The sequence below is a fragment of the Daphnia pulicaria genome, chromosome 3 (genome assembly GCF_021234035.1).
Source record: "Daphnia pulicaria isolate SC F1-1A chromosome 3, SC_F0-13Bv2, whole genome shotgun sequence".
In the NCBI taxonomy this organism is placed as follows: domain Eukaryota; kingdom Metazoa; phylum Arthropoda; class Branchiopoda; order Diplostraca; family Daphniidae; genus Daphnia; species Daphnia pulicaria.
Window position 1 is genome coordinate 6,072,432 of NC_060915.1, and position 20,556 is coordinate 6,092,987.

General features: G+C 43.3%; 1 protein-coding gene and 1 long non-coding RNA gene across 2 annotated transcripts; one reads left to right on the forward strand and one right to left on the reverse strand.

The window, feature by feature from the left end:
- Nucleotides 1–1,067: 1,067 nt before the first annotated feature.
- LOC124329486 lies at nt 1,068–4,712 on the forward strand. The gene is made up of 6 exons (XM_046788549.1): nt 1,068–1,471; nt 1,539–1,698; nt 2,102–2,358; nt 2,428–2,569; nt 2,658–2,777; nt 2,858–4,712. Exons 1-6 carry the CDS (start codon nt 1,215–1,217, stop codon nt 4,340–4,342), a joined length of 2,421 nt encoding a protein of 806 aa, XP_046644505.1. The 5' UTR covers nt 1,068–1,214; the 3' UTR covers nt 4,343–4,712.
- Nucleotides 4,434–4,943, reverse strand: LOC124329487. The gene is made up of 2 exons (XR_006916798.1): nt 4,868–4,943; nt 4,434–4,796 (listed from the first exon to the last, which is right to left on the reverse strand). It is a non-coding gene; the product is annotated as an uncharacterized LOC124329487 (long non-coding RNA).
- Nucleotides 4,944–20,556: the final 15,613 nt, after the last annotated feature.

Here is a 20,556-nt window from a genome sequence, read left to right on the forward strand (position 1 = left end):
AATATAAAAAGATGAATGAAGATGATACTCCGAAAGTTAATTATAATGACCACATGAGAAAATAGGTCCCAACGAGACTCGAACTCGTGATCTCCTGCTTACTAGGCAGGCGCTTTGCCATCTAAGCCATGAGACCTTACTTCAGAATTTTAAAACTATCAATGATTATAAGCTGCACGAAGACGATGAAGTTGGGAACATTTTCATTGCTACCTAAACTTAAAGTGAGCTTCGTTTAAGAATAAGAACTATAAGAAAAAGATTTTTTTAATGAATTTTATTCACTATAAATATATGTAGGCTACTGATGGGCAGTAAATTTGCTATGATGGCAAGTTAATTAACTTTTAAATAAAAATCAAATATTTATTTCGTTGTTTTTACTATTCCACCCACTCTCGTAAAAAATGACAGAGAAAATCTAAATTGACGCGCTTCCCGATCCATGCACTGTCGCACGGAAACACGCAATTCAAGCTCTCTGTTTTACTGAAATAAATGTTTCACTAGCCAATAATTAGTAATTGTAGCCTATTGCCAGTCAGTCTTAACAACATCACAAGTTCTTTACGCTAAAGGTCATCAACCTAGCTTCAACAAAAAAAAAAATGGTTAATTTAATTTACAGTTCAATAATAATGTATTTATAAAGCCTAAAAGAATAAAAATTTAATTAGGGAACGTGGAGCGAAGAGAAAACAACATTGTAGTCAACAATACTATTCTGTTGCCTGCATCGAATATTATGCCAGCAACGGATAATTAGATTACTGACTTGCATCGCAGTGCGGACTGTGCTGTTGCTGGACTGAGTGTGCTAGAAATAAGGTCGGTGGAAGACGTTGTTTTGCTAAAGGGTAGAGACTGAGCTAGAGACTTAATCCAAACGCTATCACGTGTTACTAGAGGAACGAAAGAAACCAGATCCCAGCCCTCGTATTTGCTGTAGCTTTTTTTTACAGCAGAGAGGTTAACAGATTGCTTCGTCTTTATCGGCCTTCTTTTTTCGATAATCAACGTCTGAGCTCATTCCAGACTGACAACGTGATAATGCAAGTAAGTGTAGAACGGCACACTGGCACAAAGGCCGTAGATTTCAGCAGTAGCGCAGATCTAAAACAGGCTCCCCTCGTCCAGCGCGATCTACGCAAGTCTGACTTTTGTCTAGAAATACCAAGGCCCGTTGGCAGTGTTTCGCCAACCTTCGCCACAGAATGGCAGAGGTGACGATTCGTCAGTTTGTGTGGACTATGCTGTCGCTCTTCACGCTCTCTTTCTGGATTAACCTGTCCATCCTGATCGAATGGTCAACGCTGGTCGAGAACAATGACGCTGAAAATGTCAACAGGTGCAACCATCAGCAAAAGAACCTCTGTCGATATCGATATCCCATTATCCGAGGACCGAGAGATTTCTCCATCACTGCAGGACCCGACTGGAACACAACGGCCGTTGGGGATGATGCCGACTCGTCAGTATATCTCGTTCATGTTATTTCTCTGGCAACATAAAAATCGCTCCTTTCTTTCACCTCACAGATTTGGAAGATGCCGTTGTGACGTCGAATGCGGTCGCTACGGCGACTGCTGTGCGGATGCGGCGGACGTGTACGATATCGAGTCCAGAAGTAGCCTGACATCCCAGTGGACATGTTTACCCATGAGGACGGAGAGGGATCGCTACAGATCCGACCAGAATGTAAGTTTTTGCTACGTGCCGTTCACCAGCATCACTGCCCACCTATTTCGTTCATATTTATTTACTTTGGCGCCTTTTTGGGGGGGGAGGGAGGGAGGGGGAGAGGGAACGGGTAGATTTCATTCTTCCTTTCCCTTTCGGTTCTCTTATTCAGGCCGATGTAAACAAACTTTCGTTGAAGCTTTTTGTGTAAACGTTCGTGAGGAATCCCGGCTTCCCACCATTTCAGATCCGGTGTCTGAATAGCCTCTCTATTGATCCACAAAGAATGTCAATTTTTCTCACCCCTGCGGTAGTCTAAATCCACGTACGTGGTCCGAGAGTTCGTAATTCAATTTTTTAAAAAGAGAATTTGTCGAAAGATTCTTCAAATGTGTTGAATAATCTGACGCGTATTTAACAGTTTCACATGTACATGATCGGAAGCTGTCCAATCAGTGATTTGTCCAGTAATGACAAATCCGTGGAAGCCTTGTGTCGCCGTCGAAAAGATCCTGAATCCTATCATGAGCACCAATATTCTTACTTGATCGACATTCCTGTATTGTCATTGGCAACCAACCGGACTTACGCCAACGTCTACTGCGCCCAGTGTCATTTTGATTCTCACCAATTGGCCCAGTGGAACATTTCCATCAAATGCGACGACGACATTGAAAAGTTGTTTTATCACTCTTTCCCGCTCTTTCTGAAAATGAAACAAACACAAACAACACATTTTTTCTTCAGGCACAATTTAACTCGAGACAGAATGTTTCGTCAAGAAAATTATCGTCCGGGTAAGAGGAGTTGGATTTATAATCAAGAACACCTGACCCTTAAATGCATCTTCATCATCGAACAGTTCAATAATCCCATCAATTACCTCAAGGTAATACAACATAATTACCGTAGCATAATTTCCCTTCAAAATTAATTTTTTTTTTCATCAATGGCATTTTTTTTTAAACGAACGAAAGTCAACGGCTGGTAGACATTGCGTTTCGGGCTCGCACAACTGCGCATCGGACTGGACGGGCACGGCAGAAGGCCATAACTGCGACATCTATACGCTTTATGTTGAAACGTCTGCTGTGGAGGTAAAGCTACATCAATTCCACACATAATAAAATAAACATGGTCGATAATCTAATAAAAGAAAGAACTTTGAAAAAATAAGGTACCCAAGAACTCTCACTGCGTCGACAACACTCTTTACTCGTTTTCGATCGTCATGGATTTCAAATTTGGGGGAAACCAAGTCGGTAAAACATGTCAGTCCAACGAGATATTCGATCACTTGCAAAAAAGCTGTCACGCCGTTACCTGTGATTCACAAATGCTGAAACACGCCTCTGGAATTTGCGTTGGGCGTCAGCAGCTGGCGGAAAGTGTCAACAATGTTTCTTTGGGTTCCCGCTGCTCTAGATTGACGATGTTCAAGCATGTCGATTACTACTCATTGGATAACGGGTCTCTGGTGTTGAACAAAACGGGTGAAATACTCCAGCCCAACGACTACGAGTCAAGCCGAAACGGCACAGTTCAGATTTGCGAGAGCGAATCGTTTCCAAGATTCCTCAACGAACTCAAAAACTACCTGAAGGATTCTTACGCGCAACGTTGCCTGTCGAACGTGTGTTTAACCATCAGCGTCATTTGCCTAGCATTTCACATTGCCATCCATATCGCCCTTCCGAAGCTACGCAACGTGCCCGCCAAGAACTTGCTGGCACTTTCCTGTACCCTTTTCCTTGGCCAGTTTCTCTTCTTGACTGGCGTCGGAGCGCGAAACTCGATCGGTTACGGGCCCTGTGCTTTTATTGCAGTCCTGATTCACTGGTCCCTCATGGCCGCCTTCTTCTGGATGAACATCATGGGCTTCGACATGTGCCGAACCTTTGCTGGCTCGCAAATCAAACCCCGCCTGCAGCACGCTTCCGTCACAAGACGTCGGACAACTTTCCGCTCTTATTCTCTTTACGGATGGAGCTGTCCGTCTTTAATCGTGGTCGTCGCTCTCATCGTGGATTTCTGTGGTGTGACGGGCAGTGGATGGGCCCCCCACTACGGGACTCATCAGTGTTGGATTTGCAACAAAAACGGGCTGGGACTTTTCTTCGTTCTGCCGATGGCTGTTTTGTTAACAGTAAATTTTGTTTTCTTTATTCTTACAGCTTGGTCCATCGTGAAGCAGTGGAGGGAGACCCATTTTGCAATTCGACAAAGTCGAACGTTCAAGCAAAAAAAGGGGATCGCTAATTTCTCCGATAGTCTTAAAATGTCCGACATAATTTACCAACGTAACAGGAAATCATACATTGTCCGTTTGCGTACTCGGTTCTTTCTCTACGTCAAACTGGGGACGATTATGGGACTCGGATGGGTCTCGGGTTTCATCGCTGCACTGGCTGATGTGCCTGGACTCTGGTATCCCTTCATTCTTTTCAACACTCTGCAAGGGGCGTTCATTTTTCTGGCATTTGATTGCAAACGTAAAGTCTATTATATGGTCTACGAAGTCATTACTAAGCGACCGCATCCGTCGAATTTGTCATCCAGCCAAAGGGTTTCCACAACGCCGACAACGGCATCCACGAAGTTACAAGCAACGCGCAAGATATCGTTACTTACGCCACCAGTAGTTTCTAATAACCAAATGTAGCACAGTAGTCTCGGAATCATTCGTAGACGCATTTTAAAAACAAATACGATCACGAATAAACTTTATGTTTCTTTCTTCATTTTTAAATTTATTTTTATGTCAATTTTATTAAATTGAATGTCAATTCACTCACTGTTATTAAATACCACCCTTACAAAAAAACCATCAGGTATTTTCTAAGCTATTAGAATGGCATAGTTCATTTAATTTCATCTCCTGTCATTATAGTCCGAATCCTTTTTCTGTAATCTGTTCTAACTTTGAAGAAGGATGACCATGTATGTAACTGCGGCACCTGTCAACTTCAGATATATGTCATAATATATGTGATACTTGAGAATTTAAAAAATAAAAATAGGCTTACCCCAGGAATCAGAAACATTCCAACATTGAACAACCCTGCAGCAGATAAACGGACGCGATCTTCATCAATTTGAATCAGTGTTGCCATAATCTAAATTTTAAAGACGTAGCAGTTTAATCTGAACTCTTTAAATGTTCTTGACAAAATGAAGGAATTGAGACCGAAATTTTTGTAGCTACTGCTTGGACCTCTTCGGAGCAGGACTCTGCGATAACGTGTTCGCGAAAAACACGAACCTATAATTAGAAAAATATAAAAGGAATATAAATTTGATTCTCAAGTAGTAAATATTGAGTATTTCTCAAGTAGTAAGTAATATTGATTCTTATTTTTATGTGCCTAGCCTATTTTAGAAATGGCTGTTGTCCACAACCTGATTAACGGGCAAGTCAGCGGCGGAGAGAAGGATCAATATTCGAATCCAATCGACGAAGAACAAAAAAGGTAAAGCGAGGACGTAGTTCTCTATCACTTCGTGGGTATGACTGAAAGTGTATATATAGGCAAAGGCGAAGCTAATAACCGCGAGGAATTTCGTTAACAAAACAAACAAGGCAGGCATCGAGAATATATAATTGATTTCTGACGATGCCCGGCAAAGATATTTAAATATCAGGGTACTTCGACTCAACATATTGTCACGGGTAAGGAGGCTAACACGCTCGGTTGGAAAGAGCGACCAGAAGCTGTTTGATAAAAGTGAAACAAACAGACTGGAGGTCGCGACTCCACCACCGACACTCACACCAACACAGTAAAAAGAGTCCAATCAACACACAGACAAGAACAGTGAACAACTCAACACTACCGAAAGTCCAAGAGAAAGTCCAACACCGAGAGACATGCTAACCCTTTTTGTATCCTCAGTCAACGTCGTCTCGTCCCCAAGAACTATTATTGTTAAGCGTCGGGAAATCGTCAACAGAATCGAATGGGAAACGTCGATTCTGGGAACTAATCGGTCGAAACGTGACATTTTCCCCGCCCACGTAAATGATCGTCCCGATCATGGCATTACTTCCATAACGGCATCAACGATGGCTCTCAGATGGCTATCTATCAGGGTAGAATAAATAATTAATAACCAACATGTTTTTAAGTTTCGACGTTATCCAGGTTAAGGTGAATCCATCCACGAAGCTCTTAATCTAAACTTGGTTAAAAACACACGCGATTATAACACACTACAAAATACAATCACATAATGATTACGTTGCAACTCCAAGTCAGTCAACATTTTTTAAACTCTCGTCCGGATCGTAACTTATCATAAATAACACAGGTGGTTTTTGGGAGCAAAACAAGGGAGTTGGGATTGGTTTGGGATTTTTCGCCTCTGTCAGTGTAATTCTCCAGGAGGTTCCGACCGTATTGTCTCCTCCGGATTTCCGGCAAAGTCCTCGACTTTCCTTACACTACCGACCGCTCTCGAGATTCCGGCAAAGTCCTCGACTTTCCTATCTCTGTAGGTATAGGTAAAATAGGGTCACAGGATGGAAAGGTAATTTTCACGAGAATTTCTACATTTGAACACATAAGTAGCATTCAACAGCTTTTAAACAATAGGGAAAAGACCGTGGTGTGAAAAATGGAAAACCGAACGTGTTCCTCTCTATACCCTGACTACAATAGGGAAAAGACCGTGATGTGAAAAGTGGAAAACCGAACGTGCTCCTCTCCCTACCCTGCAACTCCACCAAATGTCACGGGTAAGGAGGCTAACACGCTCGGTTGGAAAGAGCGACCAGAAGCTGTTTGATAAAAGTGAAACAAACAGACTGGAGGTCGCGACTCCACCACCGACACTCACACCAACACAGTAAAAAGAGTCCAATCAACACACAGACAAGAACAGTGAACAACTCAACACTACCGAAAGTCCAAGAGAAAGTCCAACACCGAGAGACATGCTAACCCTTTTTGTATCCTCAGTCAACGTCGTCTCGTCCCCAAGAACTATTATTGTTAAGCGTCGGGAAATCGTCAACAGAATCGAATGGGAAACGTCGATTCTGGGAACTAATCGGTCGAAACGTGACAATATTCTCCATCCTGTATTTGTTCATCCGAATTATAACGTTTAAGATAAAAACTCCAAAAAAGAGGACTAAATTATTCTTCGTACCCTCTGGAAGAAGTTGGTATCTGGTCTTTATCGACAACTCCAAAGGACGAGTATGGTAATAAGAGTTCCGTGTAATGGGCGATAATGTAGTAACAAATGTGGGCCAAGAGAAATGTGCTATCAAACATCACGAAGATTAAAAATACAAATGAGAGTATTGCTGTTTTGATTGGTAAGGCGTCCATAGCTGCCGGCAAGACTGACTGAAATATTGGTGTGAACACTGATATCGTACCTGTTGCCTACCTTAATAAAATGCGATTTTGCAACCGAAAAAAAGATTAGTATTCATACAGAATAATGAAAATAAAAATAATGAGTATCCCTTTAACTTAATAAGTGACAAAGGTTGACACGGGTTGACAATGAAAGGTTTGTGGATGATGATCAAGTTTTTAAGTACTAAGGTGCACTAACCGTCGTAACAACGAGAAAAAAGCCAATGATAAACCGTGTCATTACAGAGCTCTTGTGCTGCCTAATAAATGGATCTCCAAATAGTCTCTCGACTTCTTGAATGGCCTCAACTGCTCTTCGTAGTTGACGGTAATGAGACACTATCCAACGAGATATTAAGAACTGAGAGGAAATCAACACCCAATTAACGCCAAACACAACAGCCATCATAATCGGCAGATCTGGATCAATTGATAAACTTATTGTTTGACTCATTGATGAATAAATTAATCCGACAGAAACTGTTAACTGCAAAACTAATAATAAAATGAACCACCAGGTAGTGAGATGTCTAAGAGAGAAGGTGAATCTGACAAATTTCTTCGAAATTAAATCTTGCTCTACAGTAAAAGGTATCATGCCACACGCTTGGCATAGACTGACAAACGGACGAAGCTGTTCAAAGACAGACATGACGATCTACACAGTTTTAGCGAGAATGACGAAAACTTGCGAAATGCTGGGTCCTTTTTATTCGATCTTGAAAGTGCTGCCTTCAAATTGGTTTCCGTTGCCATGACATCATGAGTGCATGTTTACCCCAACAAAAGGCAAAGTTACGAGTTAGCAATTTTCATAAATGAGCGTAAAGTTATAATGGGTGCCACACCTTGTCGTTTAATTCGTTATTGATTGGATGGATGTAAACCATTTTTATAACTGTTTAACCAGGAGAAAAAACTTGAAAAAAACACACACAGCAATGTAGTTTCTCGAGCGCAAAACACGTTACCTGATGTAAAGTCCGAACTGTAGTCAAGTAAGTGATGGGGAGTATGATGCGCCCATCACAAACACAAATAAAGAAGAACACATTAAATTTGGCATCAATAAAGATGAATTAAAAGCAAACGCAAGTGCAAGCGCTATCAAAGAATTTTGAAAGCAAAAATGAAGACTGTTAAGACGAATGAAAAAATTACCGGTACTAAATTTCCCCCCAATTTTTTTTTTTCAATTTCGGAGCTGTTGTTTTTATTAATAATCCAACACAAAATTGCAGCTCCCATTTTGATTGCTCAAAAGTCAAAACCACCACCAATGATGTTTGGGGATATTTGAGGGGGTGTTGCTGGTCAACACTAATACCATATGCACGGTCAACAATAATATAATACCATCAAATTCTTCTAAATCGTTATTCATTAAGGAAATCGCCAAATTTAAAATTTTTTAGATTTTGATCTCATAATGTAAAAAAAAAAATATCAGAAAAATCATCCACGAGAAACTGAATTCCGGATCTAAATTTGCAGAGGTAGTGGAATTCTGTACCCATTAGACAATCGAAATCTAATAAGCTTCTAGAGATGAAGATGCCGCTGAATCCAACGTCTGTTTCTAATACCATTTACCTGTACATTTATCTGTACCATTTTCGCTTTCTATCAGCAAAGCGGATCAAACGAAATCAAACAGGGATCCGCGTTTGCTGTCGACTCAACGAGCGTCAAATCGGTGGCCGACTTCTTGACGCAGTCCTTATCCTTTCCGTTCTGATGAAATCCGTGCCGAACGTTTCGGCCCGTTTTGGCAGTATAGAGGCATCGAGAACGTGTCGCACTGTGTCTGTGTGTCTCTCGCCCACTGAGCTGACGTGCGGGACAGGTTCCAGTTTGCCGTGTTGCTGGACACGAAAATAGGTGCAGTACATATGATAGTATATGTTAGTATATATGAGCATTAGTACCCAATAGACGGTGGAGCTCCTTCATGCTGGCCTGGCCTGGGATAAAGTTTTCTTGGCCTGATCCCTGCTCCACTAGATGACTTTATTTGGGCGGGGTGCTGTCGGAGTCGGTCGGAGCCCAGGAGGAGCAGGAGAGCTGATGCTGTCCTCGGTGCTGGCCAAAAGCTCAACCAGTTTGCTGAAAGGACATCATATCTTCTAACCAACTGCCAAGTTGTCGAGATCCTTTTCCGCAGAATGACGATCAAATAGCAGGTTTTTATATCCTGGGCCTCTCGGATCTTGTGCTGCTCCGTGCCTTCACTAACGTTCGCTTTCTCATCTTCCGCTTCCGGACAACGTTCCACGGACGCTCTGATCGTATCAATCTGATCAAAAAATATTATGAGTTTCCTGAACGCGCCGGCTTTTTCAGGGACCTTCTGCAGCGAAATGACTCCGGCCTGGAAAGAATTTAAACTTTTAGACTAATTGAAATGACAAATTGATGTTGGACGATACTTTGTTGTCGTGGCGAAATCAAATTTTTGATAATTCGACTCCTGAAGGAAGAAATCCGTTCGAAAGGACGACGAGTCGACGACTGTCACTAGCTGGACTCAGAAGGGACTTCCCTTGTGTTATTCAGCCTCACCCTCCAACATGAGTCGTCTATGTCTATTGCGGAAAAGGAGGTTGACTTTTTTAACTTTTTATTCCTAATATAGGAGCGTATGAGTCGCGACTTGCTGCGCTCCTTCTCGGCCACTTGGGTGTTGACTCCAATCAGAATGTCCTGTAGAATCAACAAAAATAAGAATAAACATTTAGTTCATTGGATATTTCCTGGTTTATTCCTGCGTAAAAATTAAGGAAATGAACCTTGACAAAGCCGAGGACTTATTGGTGGAGTTTGAGATATTCTTCCTGCAGCTCCTTCGACTTGATGAGCGGATCGACGAGAAGCGGGTACTAGGTAAGGCGGAGCGTGACAAATAAAATGCATTCAAAATTTCCGCGCCTGTATTCAAATGAGAAAATTTCAAATGAGTCACTGCCTTACAGCCTTGTACTCGCATTGCCCATCGGTGCCCTGCCCATACACCAATCCTGTCCATGTCGGGATCAACACATTTTTCGAAATACTTCTTATTCAATAGAATCCTAAATTATAATTTGATTTATAATGAAGTCCTATTTGAAGCATAGGTTTAAAAAACTTTAATAACTATATCTAGCTATCATCTATTCCGCAAAATTTTTATTATTTTCAAAAGATCGGCAGTGTAGGCTACTATAGCATATTCGCAACATTTCTGATTTAGAAGACTATCAAAACTCAAACGATATTCCGCCAATTAATTTTTTCCTTGACGTTTTTCCATGCGTGGAAGTTGAATGAGAAAAAGGAACATTTTAATAACTGTATTGCATTATAATTAAATTTAGGCCTAGTTTTGTTGATGCCTATAAATAAAACGATATAATCTTCCTAGATATAAAATTTTTTATTATATATAATTGATATAGTCTATACAGTATATAAAAAAAAATGGACTCTAATTAATAATTTAACACGTCCAGTATTTATTTATTTTGATTATCTAAAAAATTTACATAAGAAGTAGTTAATTTCTTCAAAATAAAGGTGCAATAACGTTGAAATAACATAGAGTACACGACAATGCGTACACGATTAAGACAATTTCTGTTATCGTCTGCTGGCTCTAAATCATTTAGGCTACCGAGGTCCATAAGCCTCTCCCCCTACGGGGAGGAGTTGAGCAAATACACGGTAGATGACACGATATAGGGCTGTTCGACATCTTTTCTAACATTTTTTGCCATCGCGGCAACGCAGCATTTGAGTCAAGATGATGTATGCTACAATTGTCCGCCCCGCCTTGTCTGACCAATTGACGTAGGTCACATAATGTCAGATTTGGTCTGACGTCATCTGACCTTCGTTAGTATGACATGTAGGGGATGGTTGTGAACTAGGATAGCTATCGCCTGACGACATAGGTGTGATGGAATGGCACAGATAAATAGACAATTGGAGAACTTGGCGATATTTGAAGATAGAATCGACACAGCGTGGAAATATAAAAAGCGATGTAAAGAGAAAAGGTGAATTATAGAATGCGATAGACATTGATGCCAAAATCGTATGGTTAAGAGAGACAAGGGGGGGGGGAAACTGGCGAGTGTTGCATACGGGATACAATCCTTTAGTGTCTAACGATCGAATATGGCTTTCTTCCGGATGCGATCGCTAAGGCGAACTGGGGGCGAATGTGAGCTCGTCTGGGTTCTACTTCCGTCGCTCTGCTTCGGGATGTCGCTGTGAAGTGGTGATGTTTTGCCGTTCCCTGGTTCGGACACGTCGCTGCTACCGCCAATGAGAGTATCACCATCAGAGAAACCTGCACTTCTGTTGGCGACGGTATCGAGATTAATCTCGCCGTCCTCCTTGCTAAAGATGGGCCGGAGAAATCGACGATTTCTCCATAGAACGCTCCCGCTGGCGAATTTAATGCGGTAGTCGCGATAGCGGCCAAGTCACACTACTACGCCTACATGGCTCCATTTTTTTAGATTTCGGGTCCTGTATGCGTACCTGGGCCCCAAAGCGGGAGCCGTGATAAGGGTTTGGTGCTAGCGTTGTAGCGGGTTTTTACAGCGGCGTCGATTTCGGCTTGTCGATCACGGGCGTCCATTACGGCTTTCCATTTGTCGGCAAATGCCGTTTGATGGGCCGGGATAATCGACCGAGTTTGATGGCCAAAAACCATCTAGGCCGGTGATACTCCGTTTGCTCGTGGGGTGTTACGAAATTCAAGCACACCTTGAAGAAACTCCTCGGAAGATAGGTCGCCCGATGGGGGGTTTTATCCACCAATTCCTTTATTGCCCTGACCGCGGCCTTCCTATGGCCGTTGCTTTGTGGGTAATATGGGGTGGAATTACTCCACACAACGCCCCATCTTTTGAGCGTGGATTGGAAAGCTCCTAAGTCAAATTGCGGTCCGCCGTCGGATTGGAGCCGAACAGAGACGCCCAGATCCACGAAATTTTTGACGATGGTCTGAACGATCTCGCGTTGCTGACGGATCATGTCTCCCGCGGTGTATGACTAGCCAGCCCGACAATCGTTCCGCATACACTAAAACGTGGAGCTGGCCCGATTGAAATAAATCCGTGGACACGTCTTCAAACACTCGTATTGGGAGGGGGTCTCTCATCAGGAGTTCTTGCGGCTGGCTAGATAGACGTTCTTGGCACGTTTGGCAGCTCTCAATGAAGGTCACGATCTCGTTCGTGATTCCGGGCCAGAACACGGTTTGTTGGGCGCGTGGCTTCGTGTGGGCTATGTCCCGATGGGCGGTGTGTAGCTTTTGCAAGATCAAGCGTCGTGCTGCTCGAGGTATAAGAATCCGGCAGCCGAAGAATATGATGCCCTGGTCCACAGATAGATTTTGGCGAATATTCCAAAATTGAAGAATGTGGGCCGGGGTACATTCCCGGCTTTTTGGGAAACCAGAATCGATGGCCTTGATCAGGTCCGCGTATTCAGCGTCGGCTGCTGCCGCTTCGCGTATTTCTTCTAGTGTCAGGTCTCGTAGGTGGTCCAGCGGTGTGTCGTCGAATCAGGTGGTGGTGGGCGGATGATACCAAATCTCCGGCGAACGCATCACCGTCCGATATGGGGTCCGCCACCAATGATTGTTCCATAGAAAAGGAATGTTTAATTTGAAATGTATATTCATGTTTCCCCATGTTAGTTAAGTCTAAAGTATCGGTTAATTTAGTAGGCCCCGGCTGGGCCACTAGTCGGTGCAGTTGAGAACAGCTGATGTTGTAATTAAGTATCTTGGCAGAAACAGAAAGTAGCCATTATTTATTTTAGGGCTTGTATAGCCATTGACAACTCGTTTTTACTGTGAATTGGTGTGAATTTTCACCTTGTGATTCCCTGTTCCTCATCTGAGCCCTTGAGGTAATTTTGTTTATATATTTTATGTGCTTGATGGGCTAACATTATTCTCGTGTACATAGATTAGGTCCTAGAAATGATTTGTGTCTATGATTGCCTTATTGACCGGCTCCAAATTGTGGATGGTAGGTGAGAGCTAGTTTTTATTTCAATTGAAGTCTGTGTGTGTTAATTCTGTATTAACTTAGGCAATTTTTGCTGTGTTCGGTTCCATTGCTTGCATGTGCTTGCAAATTTACCAATAAATCCGTGCCTTGATTAGAAGCAATCGATCGGCCTACTCCCCCCCACTCGACTATTTCATTCTCTCGCTAGAACAGTGATCGGGAAAGCGCGTCCGGAATCGCGTGCTCCTTGCCTTTCTCCACACAGTTTTGAAGATGTAGGGAGATGGAGCTCCTTCAATCTTTGAAGTTTTGGATTTTCAATGGCATCCAGCGTATGATTGTCGAGTATGGACACGAGCGCCTGGTGATCGATTATAAGGGTGAACGATGGCAAACCTTAAAGATATAGTTTGCTTTTGTGGATGGCCCACTCTGCCGCAGCCAGCTCCAGCTCTACGAAAGCGTAGCGTGATTCCGTGGGGGTGCACCACTTCGAGTTGGCGTCGATCAGCTTCCAATGATCGTCGTGTTTTTGCAGTAAGGCGTATCCCATACCTTTTGTTCGGGACGCGTCGACTTTAATGACGGTCTCACGGCCAGGATCAAAATGGGCCAACACGGGGGGTGACAAAAGCGCTGTTTTCACCACCTCGAACGAACGTTCCTGGTCTTCCGTCCATTCGTACGCGTTTCGGGTGCTCAAAAGAGGGCGGAAGGGTCCTTTTGCAGCCGCAACTTCAGTTGAAAAATCCGAAAGCTGCTCCACCAACTCTAAAATGGACCGGTGCTCCGTGATATTGGTGGGTTGGGGGAATTTGGCGATGGCCTGTAATTTGCTGGGGTCTACTGTTACCCTGTTACCTTGCTGAATTTCATAGCCAGCCCACACCAGCTTCTTTTGAGCGATTTTAAACTTCTCCACGTTGAGAGTGATTTTCGCTGCACGCGCGGCCTGTAAAATCGCGCACACGCCCTTGACATGCAACGGGAATGACCGGTTGAAACGTAGGATGTCATCCACCACTCTGACCATGTTTTGAAGTGTGCCAAAGGCGGCGTCTGCCCGCCGATTATATTCATCGCCCGACGAACAGAGGCCCATTGAGGCACACAGGAACTTATAACGTCCCCAGGGCGTCATAAAGGTGGTGGACATAAAGATGCTGGCTCGCTGCGTGACGGGAGATCTGAAAATATCCATTAGTGGCATCGAAGCTGCTGTAGAACATGGCTTCAGTGTCGATTTCCGCCACCGCGTCCCTCGGCCTGCGGGTCGAGGGGGGTGGGACGGAGAACATGACTATTGAAAGACTCCCGTTTCCCGACCTGTTGCCCGAAAGGCTTGACCGCGTGATCAATACTTTCGGCCGACAGGTATAAGGTCTGGGTACGAAGGCCTCATGCGGTGTTAGCTATTATGGCCGTTACAATCGTTCCGGGACTTACTGTGTGATAGGATGTGATGGGGGGTAGGTGCGTCTGCATGTAACCGGCGTAGCCGGATTTAGTAGACATCTTGTCTTCTAATTGAAGACCCTCAGTTCTGGTTTGCGAATGTATCTTTCGATTTGTTTCTTTGGTGGTTAATTTAATTTTGTTTTGTAGGTGGGGGAAAAGGAAATGGTTTTTAGTTTTTTCTGGAGTTTTAATTTGTTTTCTAGCAATGCTCGAGGGGGTGCTTGCTGGTGGGAGGAATGGGAGTGGATCAGCGATTGAAAATTCTTTCGTTGGTCAGTCGCGTGGTCGCCCTCGTAAAGAGAGGCGACTCACCTATATTGCTGCGTCGTTTGTTGTTGTGGTTCCGTTATTTCTTCGGTAAAGTGATTGCCTGGCTGGATTTCCAACTTGGATTATTTCTAGTGGTCACTCGTATTTTTGTGTGCAAGTAATTGATTCTTGTGTTGTCGAGATTCTTCCTTGTGACTGTTTGTCCAGCTGTCGTTGGATTTCTGACTTGGATTTAGTTGTGGACGCTGACAACCTTGTTGATTAACGTGGAGTGTCGATTCTTGGAGTTTAGTGCGTAGGGCTGATACTGAAGCTGGTTGATTGATGATGGGCCTTCTTTTTGAGTTTTGGTTTTTTTAATTGTTCTGATTTGAGGAATTTGGCGGGTTTTGATTGCCCGCTGATTTGCCATGGAAGAGGCACGATAGAATTTTGTTTTGGCCCCCGATGGCTTTGATTGTTTGTTTGGGTAATTTACTCGGTACTTTTCAAATTTTTTAAAGCAAAAAGTGAGTGTTTGGAATTCCAGCCGGTGTAGTTGGAGTCTGTTGCCACACCACGCAAGTTACGGAACGGAAAATACAAAAAACACAGCGAGTTTTTCGAGCCAATGTATTCCGGGACGTGCTGCCAGTTGCCAGCCAACGGCAATGAACACGATGACAAAAACACGGGATAAATCGTCAGGGGCACAAAATGTCCTCCGGACCACGCGACTGACGGAAAGAGTTGGAAAGTATCCAGCAAAGAGATCCCGTGACGGGCTTTACAAATTACGGGACACCCAAATGAGATATACGCACACACACACTTAAACACACACACAAATTGAATAAAGACGAAGGTACGTACTTAAAGGCAGCCACGTTACGTGACGGTCCAGAAACGGAAAATCTGGAAGAAATGGGGAACATAAATGGAGAAGACATGAGCGGAGATGTCTCTTCGCCCTTCGTCTCCAATTCACTTACCCCTCGCGCAGCCTTGCGAGGTTCAAATTAAATTGGACACACTTGGTCGGCTCAGGAACGCCAACACAGCCACACAACCGAAAAAAGTGCCTGGTCCCCTAGTCATATGCAGCGGCGCACATATGCATCATTTGTACTTCCTTCCCCTCGTATCGTTACCTCGTTCGTCGTTTTAAGTCAGATGAGGCCTTGGTGGAGGGATTTTTTTCATTACGCTGTGAAGAGAATGTTTGTTTTGGTTATGCAGGTTGACAGGAGGTTGTTGATTTTGAGCTGTAGTCTTGGGTAGATGTTGGGATCGAGGCCCAGGGGGTGTCAGAGTTGAGAAGGAGTTTTTCTTGGGGGAAGAAGGACTGAAATTGTTGGCGGAGGGCGTTTTGGTGGGCAAACTTTTTTAGGACGATTTTTTAGAACGATTAGGACGTGGTTTTCAATTTCTGGGCAGCCAAAGCGGCAACTGGGATTCGCTTCGTTGTTGATTTGGTGGGTGAACGAATTTAGGTGGGTGTTGCCTGATCTTAGGCGGTGGAGGCAAGTTGAAGAGGCATGGTCTTTGGTATGATGCCACGGAATGATGCCTATTTTGCTTTTCATTAGGACACTGGGCTTTTTGCATTTTTTCAGGTTGAGTAGGACGGAAATCCCCCATTCTTTTTTTTAGTATAGATAATTATTCTCCCGGGGAGAGTTCGTTCGCGATGTAGTTTCAGGGAGGTGAGTGGGCTTCTTCAGACGCTAGCCAATCTTTTTTTCCTTTTCCAGCTATACCGGTGTAGCTGGGATCGAGTATAATAGTGTGACGATTGATCCACTTGATTTGTGGCAACTCAGTGGGTGGTTCCTGATTTCAACTATGTATCGGTTTTTGGGGTCTACGTGGACAAGACGGCTTTGATTGCAGCGCTCGAGTCAGAGAAGATGTGGATTCCTGGTGATGGGGGTCGTAGATGTATATGATCGAAAGCTCTTGTTTGATTCCATGGAACTCTGCAGAGAAGATGCTTGATCCTGCTGTGAGGCGCAAGGAGCTGGAGGAGTCAGGTGCAGGGATGTAGAAGGCTCACGAAGTGACGATGGGATTTGGGGTTACTGAACCATCCGTGTCGATCATGATGTCAGGGGCAATGATTTCAGATATCATAGATTCAAATAGGTGTTAGACATCATTTTGGTTTGCTGATGCTTTTTCGCATGGGGAACCATTTTGCGATTGTTGGGTGGGCTTCATGGAGAAAGCGGTTTTTTAGTTGGTCCGTCAGGGCTGCTGGATGTTTGAAAAGGGCCGGGGTTGTTGATTTGATTTTTTCGCATATTAGTTTAGGCTTGGGTAGCATCTCAGTGGCCACTGTTAGGAAGTATAAAATAGAGACTTGGCTGTTTGGTACGCCAGATTCTCTGGGTGCTGGCTAAGGTTGACGAGGTACCTAGTTCCTATCCACATTTCTTCTATCGGAGACCTGTTCAGGTCCATACCTGTTTCAGCGTAGATGACTTCCGTGGGTGTGGAAGGTTTAAATCCGAGTATAATTCTGAGTATAAATCGGGAGGCAGTGTCGATTTTCTGTAGGTGAGATTTGCTGGCGGAGCTGTAGGCTAGTAGTCAGTAATCGATGCGGCTGCTGACTAAGTTCTTGTAGAGGGTGCACAAGCTGTTGATTTTGGGGCGTAAGTAGATTTAGAGATGATGGAGAAGACGTTCTTGAGACGGATGCATTTATTCACCACCATTCATATGTGGTCTTTCCACAGCAGTTTTGAGTCTAGAATCAGTCCTAGGAAATTTACTTTAGGGCCGTTTGGGATGCGGTGGCCGTTTATCAATAGCAGAGGACCGTCTCGTCGTCTCGTTGGTTCATACAGCCGGGTGAATGAGACCGTTGAGTATTTCGATGCCGAAAAATTTGATCTTGACACTTTTTCGATGTAGTAGCCGCTTTCACGTCGATGGGGCACTTGACTATTGTCTAGATAGTGACGCCGTCGGCAAAATAGTAGGCGGTTTACGTTAGATGGGGGGCGGGAAGTCGTATAGCATAATGTTGAACAGAAATGGGCTGATAACTGCTCCTCGAGTTACTCCGTTTGATATCTTTTTCTGATGTGATGTGTGGCTGCCGATTCTGATGACGACTGAGCGATCGCGAAGGAAGTCAGAGATCCAGTTCAGGCAGTTACCGTGGACACCTACTTTTAAGAGCTTGGATAGGAGGCTATTTGTCCAGACGGTGTCATAAGCTTTGTTAATCTCCAAGAAAACCGCTACACTAGTTTTTTTTTTCTTTAAAGCTCCTCTTTATGTCATGATCGATTTTGATTAGGTATGAGGTAGGTCCGTAAGTGATCAGGTCTGTGGTACATCAATTTTTCCTGGAGATTGCTTGCTCTGAACCTATGATGTTTTTTCGGTTCCACGAACCAAGATTGGCGGGTAGTAACGACCCTCTCGAATAATTTGGCTAGCCACGAGGTGAGGATAATTGGGCGGTAGGAACTTACTTAATCGACGGGTTTTCCTGGCTTCAGGAGGGGGATCACAGTGTCTTTTTTTCAGAGGTCGGGGACGAATTAATTGGAATATTTGACGTTAAAAAGGACATTGATTTTGTTGGAGGGCGATAAATTGGTTAGCATATCGTAGTGGATTTGGTCGATGCCTGTTGATTTGCTGAGGGACTGCACCAGTTCGTTGAAGGCATTTCGGTGAAGGCGTTGTTTTGATCGTTTGGCTGTCTATCTGCAATGCGTGATGTGATGATGGGTTTCAGGATAGCGTCGTATTGAGAGTGATCGATTGATGAACCGTAGAGGTCTAGAAAGAAGTAGGACTTTTCATGGGTTGATGGTGTGTGGGCGTCGTGTAGATTTTTTAGGGGTGGAATGGCCGAGATGCAGTTGTTTTTTCTTCCGACCATTGCTTTCATGAACGACCAAGTTGTTCTATCGCCGTCCTGGGGGTTGAAGCTAGATATAAACGATTTCTAGGCGATTTTTTGCGACGATGATGAGTCTTTTTTTTGCCACACCGGCTTTTTTTTCCAGGTGGCTCTTTTGTCTGAAGATAGCGGTGAGCGACGCCACTCTCTTTCGGCTTTATTCACGTTCTCCACGGTGGCTTCGCACTCTGAGTTCCACCAAGGGTGACAGGGCTCTTTTGGAAGGTGGAAGGACTGGGTTGATTTCTTGAAACTTTTTCACTCGCGGAAGTGATCGCATCCATGAATGAGTCCAATAATTTTTTAGGAACTGTTTGGTTTTTGAAGGACGTTGAAGCGAGTTGGTGGGATAGGTCTGCGTTCCTGCTGGGCCATTTGGCCTTAGAGAGAATCCATGAAGGTGGTTTGGGTGAGGATCTGATGGGGTCGGCGTTGATCGTGGTGGTGATGGGGAGATGGCCGCATCTAGTCAGAGAGCCCTTGTCGAACTAAACGCAAACCATTTAAGAGAAGGTTTGACACTTGGGTTTGGTTAAGAGGGTGGTAGAAATAGTAAATGGCGCGTCTGATGACTCACATCGGTTGCGTTCACCCAGTGTTCACTCCCGAATTCTCCGGGATTTGTCAAAAACGCAAATTGTTTAAGATAAAAAAACTTCGTTGTGATAAAATGAAGAAAAATAAGCTGATTCTAACGGCACATCGATAGACGTTATAATCGGTTGCTTTAAATACAACAGACGCGATCAAAGTTTATACTTTTTGTGAAATTTCACATTTTATTTAAGAAATGTGATTTAATTCTTAAAAATAACTCTACTTATAATTATGGCATAACGACAGACGTCGATATGTGTTGCTTTAAATATACCAGAGACGTTAAAACTTTTAATTTCTGGCCTCCATTCCTATTTTTTTATTTGGCAACACTGTTTACCAGGCCACTATTTTTTAAAGAGTATGTGAAGTTTTAAGTTGAACTTGTATATCATTCTGGATTATGAATATTAAGACATTAGAGAATTAATGAAAAACAACGACATTTAAAGAATTAATCGTCAGCTGTCAAATCGTCTTCCTCGGAGGCTTCAGCGCGCGTATTCTTCTTCCTCATTTTCGTTATCTATTTATTCAAGTCTTCCTCCAGGTCTTCCTCATCATTGGATGTTACAAGAAGTGTATCATCTAGCTTTTTTGTAGTGTTGTTTCGTAGTGCTTTTTTGGATTCGTTATCGTTATCGTTAATCGTTATTTTTTCAATTTTTCATTCGTTTCGTTCTTCGTTTCGTTAATTTAAACGTGTCGCATTTTTCTCTTTTTGCGACCGTTATCGTTTACCTTACAATTTTTTTTTAGAACCTAGTTTTCTCTGAATCAGCATGTATTTCTTAACATAACACGTTTAAAAATTAAAAATTACCGAGTTTTAAAAAGAAACAGTTTGCGGTGAAAACTTTAAGGTAAACTGACAAACTCGTAGACAAAAGATATGCCTATTTTATAATAAAAGAGGACGCAGGATGTATTTATTACAGCTAATAAAAACGTTGGCAGCTAGATTATCCTTGTCAGTACGATTTTTTTCTACCAGCACAATGCCAACCAGCAATAGAAAATTCTCTTTCACATGGGGCAGAAGACGCTTGAAGAGCTAAAAAAGTGAAAGCTAGCTTGGATAAATATGGAAAACGATGGCATGACTTGTCCAAAAAGCGAGGGAGTTAATTTTTTGGCGGATTCCCTCCACCCATAAAACATGAACCTCCAAATCCATTGCGATATAACTTAACAGTTCTAACTGTATCTTAGATTTACTTGACCCAGGGTTTCGAAACTGAGATTCAGGAGTAGCACTCACGGTTTT

Coding starts and splice junctions, on each gene's coding strand:
- LOC124329486 (XM_046788549.1), top strand. CDS start 1,215: ATGGCAGAGGTGACGATTCGTCAGTTTGTGTGGACTATGCTGTCGCTC. Junction 2,359..2,427: donor TGCGACGACGACATTGAAAA/GTTGTTTTATCA, acceptor TTTTTTCTTCAG/GCACAATTTAACTCGAGACA. Junction 2,778..2,857: donor TTGAAACGTCTGCTGTGGAG/GTAAAGCTACAT, acceptor TGAAAAAATAAG/GTACCCAAGAACTCTCACTG.